The sequence below is a fragment of the Hippocampus guttulatus genome, chromosome 5, assembly GCF_054856545.1.
Source record: "Hippocampus guttulatus isolate MCC_2025c chromosome 5, RoL_Hgut_1.0, whole genome shotgun sequence".
In the NCBI taxonomy this organism is placed as follows: Eukaryota; Metazoa; Chordata; class Actinopteri; order Syngnathiformes; family Syngnathidae; genus Hippocampus; species Hippocampus guttulatus.
This window is the reverse complement of record NC_141265.1, coordinates 12,158,305-12,172,584: the sequence shown is the minus strand read 5'-3', so window position 1 is coordinate 12,172,584 and position 14,280 is coordinate 12,158,305. Positions and strand designations below refer to the sequence as shown.

Below are 14,280 nucleotides of genomic sequence, written 5' to 3'. Positions count from 1 at the left end.
CGCTCATTTGACTGTCATCCGTACCGCCGTAAGAAGGCTGAAATGTACTTGGCTGGTAGAAGAGATGAAATATCGCAGTGCAGAAGAAGAGCGACGTAGAGCGGTGTAAGAGAATAGCAGAGCAACGTTAGGCGACGAAAGTGTGCTTCAAACAGCTTTCGCTCAAGGCTCGTCTCCTTGGAAACAAAGGCTAGATTCCAATGACGCGTGAATTTGGACACTACCGTGCGGTCGAGGTGCGCCGGAAGTTATGTCATGTGGCCTTTAGTCTTTCGGGATGCAGCCCACGAATTTGAACACAGCCTAAGAGTGCCAGTGTTAGGAGAGGCAGTGTGGGTGGGCTCCCTTTCTTTGAATTTGCTAAAGACCACTCTGCTTGAACAACAGCTACACACGTCCTTTCGGATGTTCTGCCACTCTGGGTGGCTCTAGCATTCCCAATGTGTGCTGCTCTGAATAACCAAACAGCACATTCCAACTATGCTCTAAGTTTCTAAACAGTCTGAATTGCAGCGCTTGTAGCGCTTTTGGGCTTGAGATTTTTTTTTTCTTTCTTTCTTTCTTTTTTTTTTTTTTACTTTTTGCCTACCAAATGGCATGTTTTTAAGTGATAGAAAGGGAAGGTGGTGATTCAATATTTGGGAGTCATACCCACAACAGCTAGCAAAACACTTCACAAGGATCAGCATGTCTGAAAAAAATAGTGAGCTTTTGCCAAAGGGGAAGCCTTCAATTCTGTTTTTTTTTTAGTTTATTTATTTTTTGAGGGGAGATCCCGAGTACTGTTTCAGAACCATTTTCCGAAACTGTAGACCATGAAACAATAACTAAAGTTGGTAGAAAGAAGCATCAACATGCTTTTTACTGACCCTTCGGGTGGTATCAAGGACAATTTTTCAGTGCTCCATTGAATGGTAAAAGTGGAGCATGAGAATATATTTCTAAAATAATGTGATTGGAACGGCCTCAGCTGGGGGCTGAGGGGGCGGGGGAATCCGATCAGAATCAACCGAGTGCAGCCGCTTAATGTGATTTTGTGCCGCGGTTGAAGGCACTCCATGCTCACAATCAGCAGCCTGCTGAAGAGGCCGTGGAGATGAATTACATTCCCCAGGTTAGCAGAAATGATTCTATTTGTTCACATTCTTTTGGAGGTACATGGTGGCAGTCAGAATCCGACTATTAATGTATTCCAGAAATGTTTCCTTTGATATGTTAAGTCACTTATCTATTTCTCGAAACTTTATGGATGAATGTATTACAACTTGATCCTCCTTAAACAACTTATCTGCCTTTTATGGCTAATGACCCGTTACAATTTTTTATGGACATCATGAAAGTCAAACCAAATATATTCATTGCAATATGTTCTATGTGCCCCTGTTAGTCTAAGCACGCTATTACAATTAATACTGCAATTGTGGAATATGAATTAAGCAGCAAAAAAGGGGCTTTTTTTAAAGAGGCTCTCTGAGCTGAAGTCTTAAATGAGGTCATGCATAATAATGGTTGAAACGTTTTTTAAGCCATATTTTGTTCATAAAATAGTATCTGTCGCTCTTGAGGTGTTTGACTCTGGATTATAGCTGACAAATTCAAATAAAGATACAGATTGTCTGAAATTTTGAATTAAATTTGATTACAAAGTGAAAATGTGTCTCATAATGCAGAGCTACTGAATTGTGTTTGTGCTTTCTATTAAAAAAAAAATCTCTTCGGGTGACTCACTCTCCAGTCTTCATCTTTTGAGTCTAAAATTGAAGAAGTTGTAATGAATAATTGAGATGCAAAAGGCTTTTTCACATTTTATTATGATGGCTTTTCATTCCCCTCAGCAGCTCATATCAGGCATGTAACAAAAAATATGGGGGTGGGGGGTGAGAAGCAAAACTATTAAAGTCTTGTCTCACACAGTCCTCACTACGTGACTGGAATAAAATCTATAAATGTTCCATACCAACTAACCTAGAGCGAGAGGCAGGGTACACTAGATTGACAGCCATCCAAACGCAGGATCCATACAGACAAACAACCTTTTACGATTATGAACAATTCTTCAATTCATGTTTTTGTGCGCCTGCGTGCATGTGTGTGCGTGTTTGTCAAGGATGACGATGGAACTTCATCATCATTTTTTAATTTGAAACAGCTCTGTTGTCGACTTAGCTGCCGATATTTATCCATGTTCTCAACACCACACTGCTTCCGCACACCACCTCGCAACACACTCACGCACACACTGTGTGGACCAAAATCTGATCAAAGCCACTCCTGCCATCTAGTGCTGATTTATCATACTGAAATCTTTCCCACAGTTTTCATACTGACTGAGGTGTGCTTCGCAAGCCCTTTATTATTTCTCTTTTTTTTTTTTTTTTTTTTTAAAGTTGCGATGGGCTCTTTCGTGTTTCATAATCGCTGTATTTTATGTAATATATGATACTTCCCCATGATGGCCAACGCACACCAAAAGGAGCACTTATTAATGTATGAATACATGCAAAATCTGCTATTTTTCTTATTAACAAACATGTTCCAAAAATGTGTTAGATTTTGATGTGCCGTCATAGAGTCGGGGCAATCCCATCCATCCATTGGGAAAACGGTGAGCGAATGAAACTTTGAGTAAACTCAACCGTATGCATATGCACACATGCCATTATGACACAGGTTTACCATAGGGAGTGCATCCTTGGTGAGTGTTACATTCTATTATACATTATTAATTTCTCATTCTGAAACGGTGATGGATGCCTCGCTATAAAAATTGTTCCCTCTTTGCCTTGAAACGAGAGGTGAATGTACACAAATGTCATTTAAATTGCCTGCGCTGTCCTAGAACGCTCCTCTGAATACACATAATGAGAAGCCGCTCTTTAACGCACTCAAACGCAGGAACTAGGGCAAAAAATAATAATAATAATAGAGCGCCGTGTGACACTACGGCCTCTCAGGTGGCTCGCTGAGATTATTTTTACTCCAAGAGAAACATTTACTAGAGTGCCGGACAAATTCTCCTCTTCTCCCTCCTCCACTGATCGATGCCTCTCTGTTGCGATTCACCTTAAATTCCAATTTAACAAAACACTCTTTTACTTTCTGCCGTGTCCGCCATCCTTTCGGATTGGACAATAATGTATCATCATCTCCAGAAATATATAAGAACTTTCATAGTCCTTTCTATTGTTGAGATGAACTGGTGAGCGGGGCGAACTCAGCAAATTGTTGTACGTGAAGCTCGGAAGCACATACCTTGGGTCAAAAGTTTTCAACATGTCGATAAATCATTGCTTTTGCAACACAAAAAGTCCTCCCTCCCTGACACAGATTTGTTGGCGATTTCTACAACAAATTATTGTTGAAAATTACACAAGATAAATGGCTATTGTTGTATATGGGCATAGAAAATATATATGAGGAAAATGTCCTTATTAAAAGTTATCTTTAAGGCCAGGGACATTACGAGGCCAAAGGGAAACTTGGGAAACTTGGCTCGGGCAAAATACACATGGGGGACTAATTTTATTAAAATATCTGACGATACTACAGTATGTGTTGTCTTGTTTATGGCCCGTATTAAAGTTCAATGTCATACTTCAGTGCCAAAACACTTTGGGTAATTAGCCCTCACTGTGCATCTCCAACAGTCACTTTTTTTTTTTTAAATTAGCCTCCCGCCTTTCGTACTTGTCCTCCATGTGGGCTGTTTGCACGTGCACTTCTGTCTTCAAGCTGTGTCGCAGCCTAAATTTCTGCCACCGATCAGCGATGTGGGTCAATAAAGAGGGCGCACACGTGCAATTGTTCTGTGAAACTGTGAAACCAATTGCAGGGGCGAGTTGCTGTCCAGCTGATCCACGGCCAGCGCCATGACACACATTTGCTTTGTCAAAAACATGAAGCAACGATTCATGAAATGAACATTTGGGGGTTAAATGTTTTAGGGCCTTTAAGAAACGTTCATCTGAGATTTATTTCTTTATTTTATTTTTTATTTTTTTGCATGGCATTTTTTTTTTTTGGATGGCAGCCCAGATCAAAAGCTCTCCATTTATCGCCTGAGGGCAAATCATTTCTCTTTTTTTTTTAAATCACACATTTTCCCTGTTTTTGAAAGTAGAATATTATCCAAGTTCTATTTCATGAACCCAGCTCAAAATGTCGTGTGCCTATTTACACTGACATGGATATGCGCACGACTGAAATAGATGAACAGCAATGGGTTTACCTTCAATGGAAGAGACTTTTCACTGCAGGGGCTAATGGGCAGAGACTGAAGACTGCTGGCAGGACTCGTCTCTGTGCTCTGTAAAACAAGATGAACGGACCGAGGTGAACAATTTATACTTGAGTCTTACGTATGTTTTTGGAATGTGGCAGGAAATAGTACTACGTTGGAAAAAAAAGCCACATTGAGCACGGTGAGAACATGCAAACCCCACACAGGGAGTTGAGAGCAAAGTTTCGAGGCCCAAGCATCAGGACTGTGAAGCAGAGGTGCTAAACACTGCCCAGCAGGCTGCCCGCTTTGAAATACCAAAAGTACCTTGCCCAACCAAAGAGCCTCTGGAGAAGCAAAAATGTTTCGTAGCTAACATATCTATTCGAATCACTTTCCAACCAGCGACCTTTTTGTTTTAGATAACCGAGGAAAGGTGAAAAGTGTCACATTCAAGGCATATTTTGAACAATTTTCTCAAGCTTTACACTCTCAGGTACCCGTGAGGCACGTCAGCTCGAGGAAGAATGTAAACTTGGCGGTTTATTAGATATGCTGACCTTTTAAAAAGCAATAACTCCCAGGAATTATAGGTGCGATGCGGCCCTAAATGTGTCATTGGTGATCAATGTATGACCTCATGGAGGAGACAGGGGCACACTCCCTCCGTCTTATCTTTTCGGCCTTTCAAAATAAACACATTCTGTTTAAGGTCACTCGAGTCCCATGGGCTAGATAGCGCGACGATGCCGACAATTAGATGCGGTTCAAGTAAAAAGCCTTTCAGATTTAGCAACTGGGGGAGAAGTGGGGAGCGAAGAAGCTCAGGTGGACTGCCTGGGTGCTCAAAATTTAATGACTTGCTGTAGCCTGAGGCAACATGTCAAAAGATGATGAATAGTCATGAAAAGTAAAGCGGGTTTGCTTGTCTGGCGCACCCCTTGAATCACATCGGTATGTACAGGTATGCTAATCCAAGGATGAAATGCGCATTAAAGTACAAATAATAACACATTAGCCGTATCAAATGATCTTATTATTATATAAAGCCCAATCCCAATGAAGGTGGGACGTTGCCTTGCTTGTGAACAACAGAGCCTTTGGGGGGATGCTTCTTTTATGCCCAAACATGACACTCACCTGTTTCCACTTAACCCGGTCACTCGTGAAACGTTCCTAACAGGTGTTTGTTGAGAGTTGCCCTAGCTTTTTGGGAATGAGTTTCAGGCAACAAATTGAAAATGACAGGAAATTCTAAACCTATTTCTTGACACTGATTGACTTCCAAGTCGAGCTCATTTCAGAGCATCCCCCCCCCCCCCCATACTTCAGTAATGGCACTATCATAAAACATTTATCAGTAACAGTAACATTTTAACTGTCGCACAAATAAAAAAATATGCATAAAACTTAACCACAAAATCAATAAAACATTGCCGAGGCCAGACACGATGCATTGGATAACAATTTGTTGGCAAGCTTCTGTGTCAGACTTTATCCAATACGTGTTAAGCAGATGCGAGTAGCATTAGCATCTGCTTGCTAAAATCTAAAAACCTTTCTGCTTCACGTGGAGCAGGAGCCTATCCCAGTTGACTTTGGGCAAAAGGGACTAGTTGGCAGTCAATCACAGGGCACATAGTGGACATAGAGACAGACAATCCTTCACCCTCTCACCGTTGTTATGTGGGAACAGAAACGACGCTGCCCGCACAGAAATCAAGCAAATGAGCCACTAATTTGTCAGTGACACTTTACCAATGTAATTCATTATTACTTTTATCGCTCTGAGTACAGCGAGCGGACACTTCCCTACTCGATGTTTATTGTCACACTTTTCCTCTTTCCCATTACTGGTACCCTAGTTTAGTTTTAAGAGCCCCTGAAATGTGAGAGTGCGCTGGAACAAATAAGGAGTGTGGCTGTTGTGCTGGAATCTGCGACTGACAGTGACAAATGGGGATCCTTTGTATTAGGCACCAATGTAGAACACATGGATGACATTTTCAATGTGTTCTTTTGGCCACCTAACTCAATAAACCGCTGGTAGACAATAATAATATACATTGAGTTTCCGTAGGTGACTTAAAGTGCATGTTTCGCAAAATATACAGGTCGATCAGATGTATAAGAAAGTTTGAATATTACATCATATTAAAGTCATGCACTTTAAGAGGATGACAAGATTTCCCAAACTAGATAAAAGAAACCATCGGGAGCTCGCTCTGCCATGAATAGCTTGAAACCCCAAGTAATTGGCATTTGTTTATAATTGCCTCGAAATAGTTTAAACTTATGATCCCCAAACAATTTCGTACATTTTTAATCGCACTTTACAAAAAGAGCCCGGAAAATAAATGTCTGCCAGACATCTGAAAATATTTGCTGGTGAGAGGCTAAAACTTGGAGCATTTGGACAATTTTAAGTTGAACAAGATCTCTAACCGATTAATCGCTTGTCAAATACAATTGTATATCAATTTGATCATTGATAAGTTGTCAATTCCTCGATTAATTGTTGTACCTCGACTCAAAGCTATGGCCAAACATGTATTCCTTCTTTAGGATGTGTATCAGCTGAATACAGTCATGCAATTGTGCTGTCACAATCATGAACTCGTGAATTTTAAAAGCAGCGCCCTTGTGAGCATTTCAAGTCATGCGGAGGAATTGACCAGGATGTCAGTGTCTTTTTGTTTGTTTGTTTGTTTGTTTATTGAACATAAAACATATATACAGTAATAATTTGACAGAAAATAAGGTAGATAAAAAAAGTAAAAAGAAAGAAATCAATCTTCATTCAACACAGTTATTATGTTCAAGGGAGTAGGAAGAAGTAAAAAACTTATCTAGTCCTACCCCGTTATGTGATTGTATCTAATAAATCATTTTTATATCAATCAGAAAAGTAAGAAGAAAGAAGTCTCCATTAAGGCTCATACTTTACCCTTAACCGTGATATTTTTACAACTTTTGGTTTGTATCGGGATTATATACTTCCACACCCTGACACTCTTGTGTCAATTTTCTCTTAAATTCATAATGGATATTTATATACCTTTCTCTATTTATCAACTTAGTTCTGATTTATCATTATATTTAATGTTTTGAATTTATCATTTTAACTCTGATTGATGTAGGTTGTTTGTACTATTTTTTTGAATTTGTTTTTTAACTCAGCAAGCGATTTACTCATTTTCAGGTCCGTTTCGAGATTATTCCACAGATTAACACCTTTGATAGATACACTTCTTTGCTTGATGTTTGTTCTTGTTTTGAGTTTTTTGAATAAGTTGGTACCTCTTAAATCATAGCTGCTTTCTCGAATTTCGAAAAACTTCTGAATGTTTTGGCAGAGCAGGTTATTGTGTGCTTTGTACATTAATTGGGCGATTTTAAAGTCAACCAGGTCATAAAATTTCATCGTATTTAATTTGATAAATAGTGGATTTGTGGGTTCCGTATATTTTGATCTATTAATAATTCGAATTGCTTTTTTTTGTAGGTTGAGAATAGGGAGTGTGTTTGTTTTGCAGGCATTTCCCCATATTTCCACACAGTAGGTCATATATGGTAATAATAATGAAGTGTACAATGTGTACAAAGACATCTTTCACACAACCTAGTCAAATAAAGAAAGAAAGAAAGTAAGAAAAATACAACACAAATCAATCATAAATGCGACGGTTAAATGCGACATGCCTTCAACAAACTACTGGTAGCACAAACAAGGACAACGACAAGGGCAAACGTCTTCAAACACAAGTCAAGTCAGCCCCTAAGTGTCTTGAAATCCATTAAAAAAAAAAACACTGCTTTTTTCCCGACATTTCTTTGAGTAAGATCCTCTAATCTTTTTTAAGATCAGTTTCACTTGAACGGATATAGACATTCTTTTTATTTCTCTCCTTTGCTTTTAAAGGTCCTTGGTTTGAAAATGTGTAGAAATGTTGCCAATGAACGCTCTTTCAATACTTTTAAGGAGCGACTTTGAATGTCTGCAGCTGTACAGCGTTCTTTGAATCAAACTAAATCTGAACCACATTGTTTGCAATTATGGCAGAGCAGTTTTTGTAGTACGCTACCTCCCACTGTTTTTGTTTTGTGACTGATGCAACCTGTTTTGTGGTTTCAAAAAAAAACAAAAACAAATGGCACCGCTTAGGCTCAACACTGCTGGGTGCTCAGTGCGAAAAGGTCAAGCAAACAAAATGGAGTTGACACAGACATGCTGAGTCACATGGAAGCGCAATGGAAGCTCAAGTACTCGCGTAAGCATTTTTCTTCCCTTTGATCGGTCTGCAAATGCAACACTGTTTCTGTGTCTCAAAAAAAAAAACGATTTTAAATGTGTTTCCCCCCCTGCTCTCAAAACTGCACAGAAAATGATTGGTTCCAACGATCGTAAAAGTTCAACCTCACATGTGGCGTCACTGCACATGTTTTTTCACATTGGTGGAAATGCTGGATGTGTGGAATTACGTGTACGGTGTGCTGGACTGGTCACATTGAGTCCACCACACGCAAAGTGCATTAAGAACACACTGATTTCTTTACCTCTCCAAGTGTGGGGTTTCAAATGTGTTTGTTTCATGTAAATTTCCATCCATCAATCTATACATTTTCGATGGCGATTGTCCTCATTTGGAAGGTGGGTGATCTGAAGCCTATCCACGCTGACGGGGGTCCAACCTGGTTTGGTAGATGGCCAATGACAGGGTAGACAAGCAACCATTTACACTGATATTTAAAACAACGGAATTTGGCCCATGTAAACAGTTTTTGGAAGAGATTAGTAAATATATACCCTGGCATCAGAAAGGCTCTGTACTTTTGCTCTCCCTTTAGTTTCTCCTCATTATTACTTTTCATATCATGTCTCTTTCACAGAAGTCCTTGGAGTAAACATCGGCCGGACGCAAATTCGCAGATGGGTTCTTTGATCTTACTTTAAAGGTTATAATGGTTGTGATGTGCGGTGAGGCCACTGGTCAGCCTTTCATGCGGATTTTTCTGTGCGTTTGCGAGCGCGTTTATTAATGCTACATTCAGTTAAAGGTCACTCACGCATTCGGATGACACAGAGCTAATGGATGTGCTCAGAGCTCTTGGCGACAACCTGCACCGTGCCGCAGCACTTTGCGATGTAAATGTCCTTCATGGACAAAATACGCCTCAAAACCATCCTCTTGCGTGACGTGACGTATCTCCGTTAAGGCTCCATGGGATTTGTCTGTGGTAGCAAAAGGAACTTAGGAGTTCCAAGTATATGATAGACCTTTCCCAATGAAAGTTTGAGCCTGGAAGAAATGAATTCACTGATTTCCTATGGGGGGAAAATAACATTCATGAAAAAAATATCAATAATAACAACACCTACTGGAGGTAACCACGGAGATTTACTGTAAATGGTTTCGGAATGCTTCTCGTGCGAGAGACTCTGAGCCTCAATGGAAAATCTTGTGCGCCTATTGTGGCAAACGCAATTTGAAAGAGAAGGGAAACGGGCAGTTTCATGTCAGCGAGTGAGTGTGAGTAAACATCTTGCCCTTATTCGCATTACTGATTAAATTACAAAAGGTGATAAAGAGAGCGGGGTGGTGTATATGTAGGGTCCACTTCAGTGGTGATTTAATGGAGCTGAAATCAAGTTAATTAAAAAAAAAAGAAAAAAACACACACACAAACAGGGGATGAATGTGTCCAGATGTAATCACTACATATATCCTTAGCCCAAAGCCTTGCTCCTTGAAATAACTTCCTGGGTTTTACAGCCTGAGAAGACCCCTGTCGGTGAAGTGAAAGAAGACTAATCACCCTTTTTAGCTTGTGGTTGTAGGCAATTCATCCAAGAAGCCCTCCCAGTTAAAGCCTGTGTATGCATTTCAATATCAGTGAGTGAGTAAGTGTAGCCCACCTCCTGCAGGGTGCGCCTCAGCCTCAAAAGTAGGGTCTTGACAGCGGTGCAGTCCTGCTGCATCAGCCGCAGGGGGAGGGTCTCCACGCCAGGGGGCAAGGGCTCATCTTCCCTACCCAGAAGCAGAGCCGAGCTGCAGTCGGCAGGCAGGAGGCTCGTCGGACGCCGAGGCTCCCTGGAAGGAACAAAAACGGAAACGTGAATGTAAATATGCTCGGATTTGTCATATTGTCAGATTCTGTCAGATTTGTTTATGTGAGAAAGGAGAGATATTCACTAGCCTCTGTCTCTCTCTCTCTCTCTCGCTCTCACGCACGCACGCACACACACACGAGACCGTTTCAACTCCTCAGTAATAGTCACCTTTCACTGAGGATAAAGAATACTTCTATATTATCTGTCTCCATGTGTTGCCCCACCAGGGGTGTTCAAATATATCTTTCTTAAAGGATCATAACATGACACAGATGCTAGTCATAAGCCTGTCTAAGTCGCTTCCCATTCAACAAAACATATTAAATTATGTGTGTGTGTGTGGGGGGGGGGGGGGGGGGGGGTCTAAATACACTGCTTAATTCACATTGTTCATTGTTTGTTTTGACAACACACTTTCACATTTTGGGTATGGCTGTAAAACTGCGTGAGGCCTCTTTTTGGAAGAATTGTTTACTATCTGCCAAACTGCTGCTTGTTGTGAAGCGACGATCTTGCATCTCGAGTTTTTGCTCACAAGAGCAAATAAATAAATACATAAACAAATTCTTAAAAATCAGCTGAACAACAGCTCCGATCTCAAAAAACTGTGGCGTAACTTGTATCTCAAGGGACCACTTCACTTTGAATATAAAGCACAAAATTGGGTAAAACCAGAACTAAGTGGAGGACCATCGGTTCAACATCAGATATGACCGCAAAAGGCGAAAAATGGCAGCATTGACTTTATACAGAAGAGTGTCAAAAAGGGCAAGAAAACATGGCTTTTACAAGCTGTGTATAAAAGGCTTCTGACAACCAACTTGTATTTCTGCATTTTGGAGTGGAACATTGGTTTAACATGTCTGTAAATATGTCAGGAAAATGGGCAGGTCTACTCTACAGAGGAAAAGTGGATAGATGTCTGATACTACCTCCAGAGGTGCAAAATATTTACAGGCAGTGGGCTCTTGATATGCATGTCCTTTGTTGCGGGGGGGGGGTAGGAAGTCTACTGTGATGGAAAATGGGTTAAAAAGGATCTCCATTCCCACCCAATCCAACGAAACATAAAACTTGGACTTAAACAATTTCTCACATCCTACTGTCAATTTTTACTGTAGCTAATAGTTCACTTGGATCGCTGAAGTTGCTATCCACCTCGCCTTATGTCTATTCACGTTCATTTGCTCTTTATGTACTTGTATGTTACTGTTACGACTTAGATGTCGTTTTGAAAAGCGATGTCAGTAATATAATAAATACATAGTCATAGCCCAGTAAGACAGAGCAAAATGGAAAAAGGCAAAAATGTCAACCAAGTGCAATACCGAGTTCGATAACCGTCATATAGATGAAACTATCCAATCTTGATCCTATCCCAAGGACAAACATGTTGGATATTGGCACAGAGGAAATGTTTCAAATGTCTGGTCGACATAAAAGCTTGATGAGTCCACATGCTCAAGGTCTGTGTGCATCGATGCCCACAATGACAAGACGCAGTTGCTTTTACAATTGTAAAACATTGTTTCTTGCTTTTGACATTGAAACCTTCCCCAGCGTGCCCCCCCCCACATCCCGCCCCCCCCCCCCCCAAAAGCATAGTGGCTTCATATTGGAAACAGGAAAATGTCGATTACTTGCTTCAGTTTAATAAATTCCTGGACATCAGTTAAGGCCTACATTAACAGTACATCTGCTATGACTCAACTCCTCCAGGAAGCAAGAAACAGCAGGGAAATGGGAGCTCACAACATTCCACGACAATAATCCTCCACATACTCCAGGTTCAATATTCACAAATTCACCAACTGGTGTTTTGTTTTGTTTTGTTCTGTTTTGTTTTCCTTTGGAACCAATCCCCAGCGGTTCGCTGAAAACCCTCACCCATTTGGATTTTTGGTGCTTTTTTGGGGGGGGGGGGGGGGTGTTTGTTTTTTTAAATGAACATAACACAAGATGCTGCCAAAGCCATGTTTTGGGAATTAGCGTAAAGGACGCATGTTGACAAGATACATCTTGACCAAGAGGCAGGCTTTATATTCGGAGGAGGAGATGAGTTTAGCTTGAGTCATTAGCGAAGTCACAGTCTTCACCGCATGTGCTGTGCACGGCGGGGGGGTTTCAATGACACCATTTAAAGTTTAACATCATCATCCTTAAAAAATGGTTGATGTTATTAAACTGTATGTGAAATCAGTGATTTATTTTCCTTACGACGTGCCGGGTCTCTTGCATTTTAAAACCGGATTAAGATATTGGAAAATTTCTTCCTATCCATTTGAGAGGGATATTTACCTGATTTAGTAATTTTAAGCAGTAAAACGTGAACCTTTTGTCTACTGCTCAGGGCTCAGGTAATGACCAATCACGGCTCAGCTTGCGAACTTCTCATGTGATTGGTTGTTACCTGACCCTGAGCACACGCGATGTCATATCCAGCCGACAACGAGTGGCAAAATGTGTTTTTAAAGGTGCTATTTGTACACGGAAAAGTGATGAAATCATCAAATTTATTATAGAAAAGATGTGAACATTTTACTGCTAAAAATTGCAAAATAAAGAAGAAAATCCAATTATGACTAAATTTTTCTTCTAGGATTATTCGAGTGCAGCTGTCGGTCTATTGCTGTTGCTTTTTTTGGAGAGCGCAAGAGAGCAACAATCCCCGTCACCCCTCCAGTCTTCCATTTGGCACCCTCGCTCCCGTGCGCCCTCCCCGACCATCTTTGTCGGTGTCATGTTCTCTTTTGGCCCTTGTGTCTCATCTCCTCAGTGGTTCCGTCACGCCACTCTGACAGTCACGACACTCCACGGGCATTATCAGAACTTAATGTGTCCTCCCAGGTGGCAGGGCGAGCACCTGAGGCGCCTTCTGTGTCTCGTGATGACAGGTGACACAGCCCCCACCCCCGCTGATTTTTTTTCACTTTTACACCTTGTTGAAACCCGCGTAAGTGGACTCCTTCCACCTTTTCTGTCTTTCTGCTTCGCTCTGCTAGGCAGGCAGGAGTAAATGTGTGACATACGATCAATCGGTCGGTGTTCTCATGTCAAGCGGAGCATTTACGCTCAATAGGATCAGAGGCCGCTGAGAATAGTCCAATGCGTTTTCTTCTGGCCAGTGTTTTAAATAGTGTGTTTTGTGTTTTTATCCGGTTGGATGATCCATGATAGGTGGCTGAGACCAAGCTTTCTGACACAGGGTCGCACATTTTGCTCCAGAACACTTTGACGGTCCTGAGATGTCATTGTACAGAAGTCTGCAATGATTCACCCCGGTGGTGGTGTAGCAAAGCAACCCCAGAACTTGTGTGAGATTGAGCAGACTACTTTGTGGTTCACTGAGGATATTGAACAGACGAAAGTTAGCATGATTCAGAGGGGACAGTTTAATTCATGGCACAGTTACTCAAACGATGAAAATTAATTACTGTATCGGTCCCTCAACAACTTATCAAATTTCACTTGATTGGTGAGAAAATGATTTATTGATAACAAATAAAGTACAGTCAAACCTCGGTTTTCGTCCATAATCTGTTCCAGAAGGCTGTTCGAAAACCGAAATTGTTGGAAAACCGAAACCACGCTCTTTTTAAAATAAAAACGTTTACTGAACACGTCTGGCTCGCAATGGAAAGCAACACGAGGAAGTGACGCTTCCTCGTGTAAGGAAGGCGAGAGGAGTCAAAGGGTGCATTCAAGTGCGCTCAGTTCGTTCGAGAACTGAAATTTGTTCGTCATCCGAGGCATAAAAAAACTCAAAATTTTTGGTCGAAAACCGAATTGGTTGAGAACCGAGACGTTCGAAAACCGAGGTTTGACTGTATCTTTGTCCATCTACCTATGCCAGCAATTTATAGTGACAGAAAGAACAAATAAATGATCTTCTATTAGATGGCAAAAGGCATCATTTATTGACATGTGTATCCTCATTTTGTGACAATTT

General features: G+C 40.9%; 1 protein-coding gene across 3 annotated transcripts in view; it reads right to left on the bottom strand.

Annotated features, from left to right (window-relative positions):
- ccser1 (coiled-coil serine-rich protein 1) overlaps positions 1 to 14,280 on the bottom strand; it is a 112,347-nt gene that overhangs the window by 61,962 nt on the left and 36,105 nt on the right. For all 3 annotated transcript variants that reach the window (XM_086110855.1, XM_086110854.1, XM_086110856.1), the window contains exons 7-8: positions 10,137 to 10,311; positions 4,229 to 4,306 (exon numbers count right to left, since the gene is read on the bottom strand). In XM_086110855.1, the coding sequence (XP_085966981.1) occupies positions 4,229 to 4,306; positions 10,137 to 10,311 (253 nt within the window). The remainder of the gene's footprint in view (positions 1 to 4,228; positions 4,307 to 10,136; positions 10,312 to 14,280) is intronic.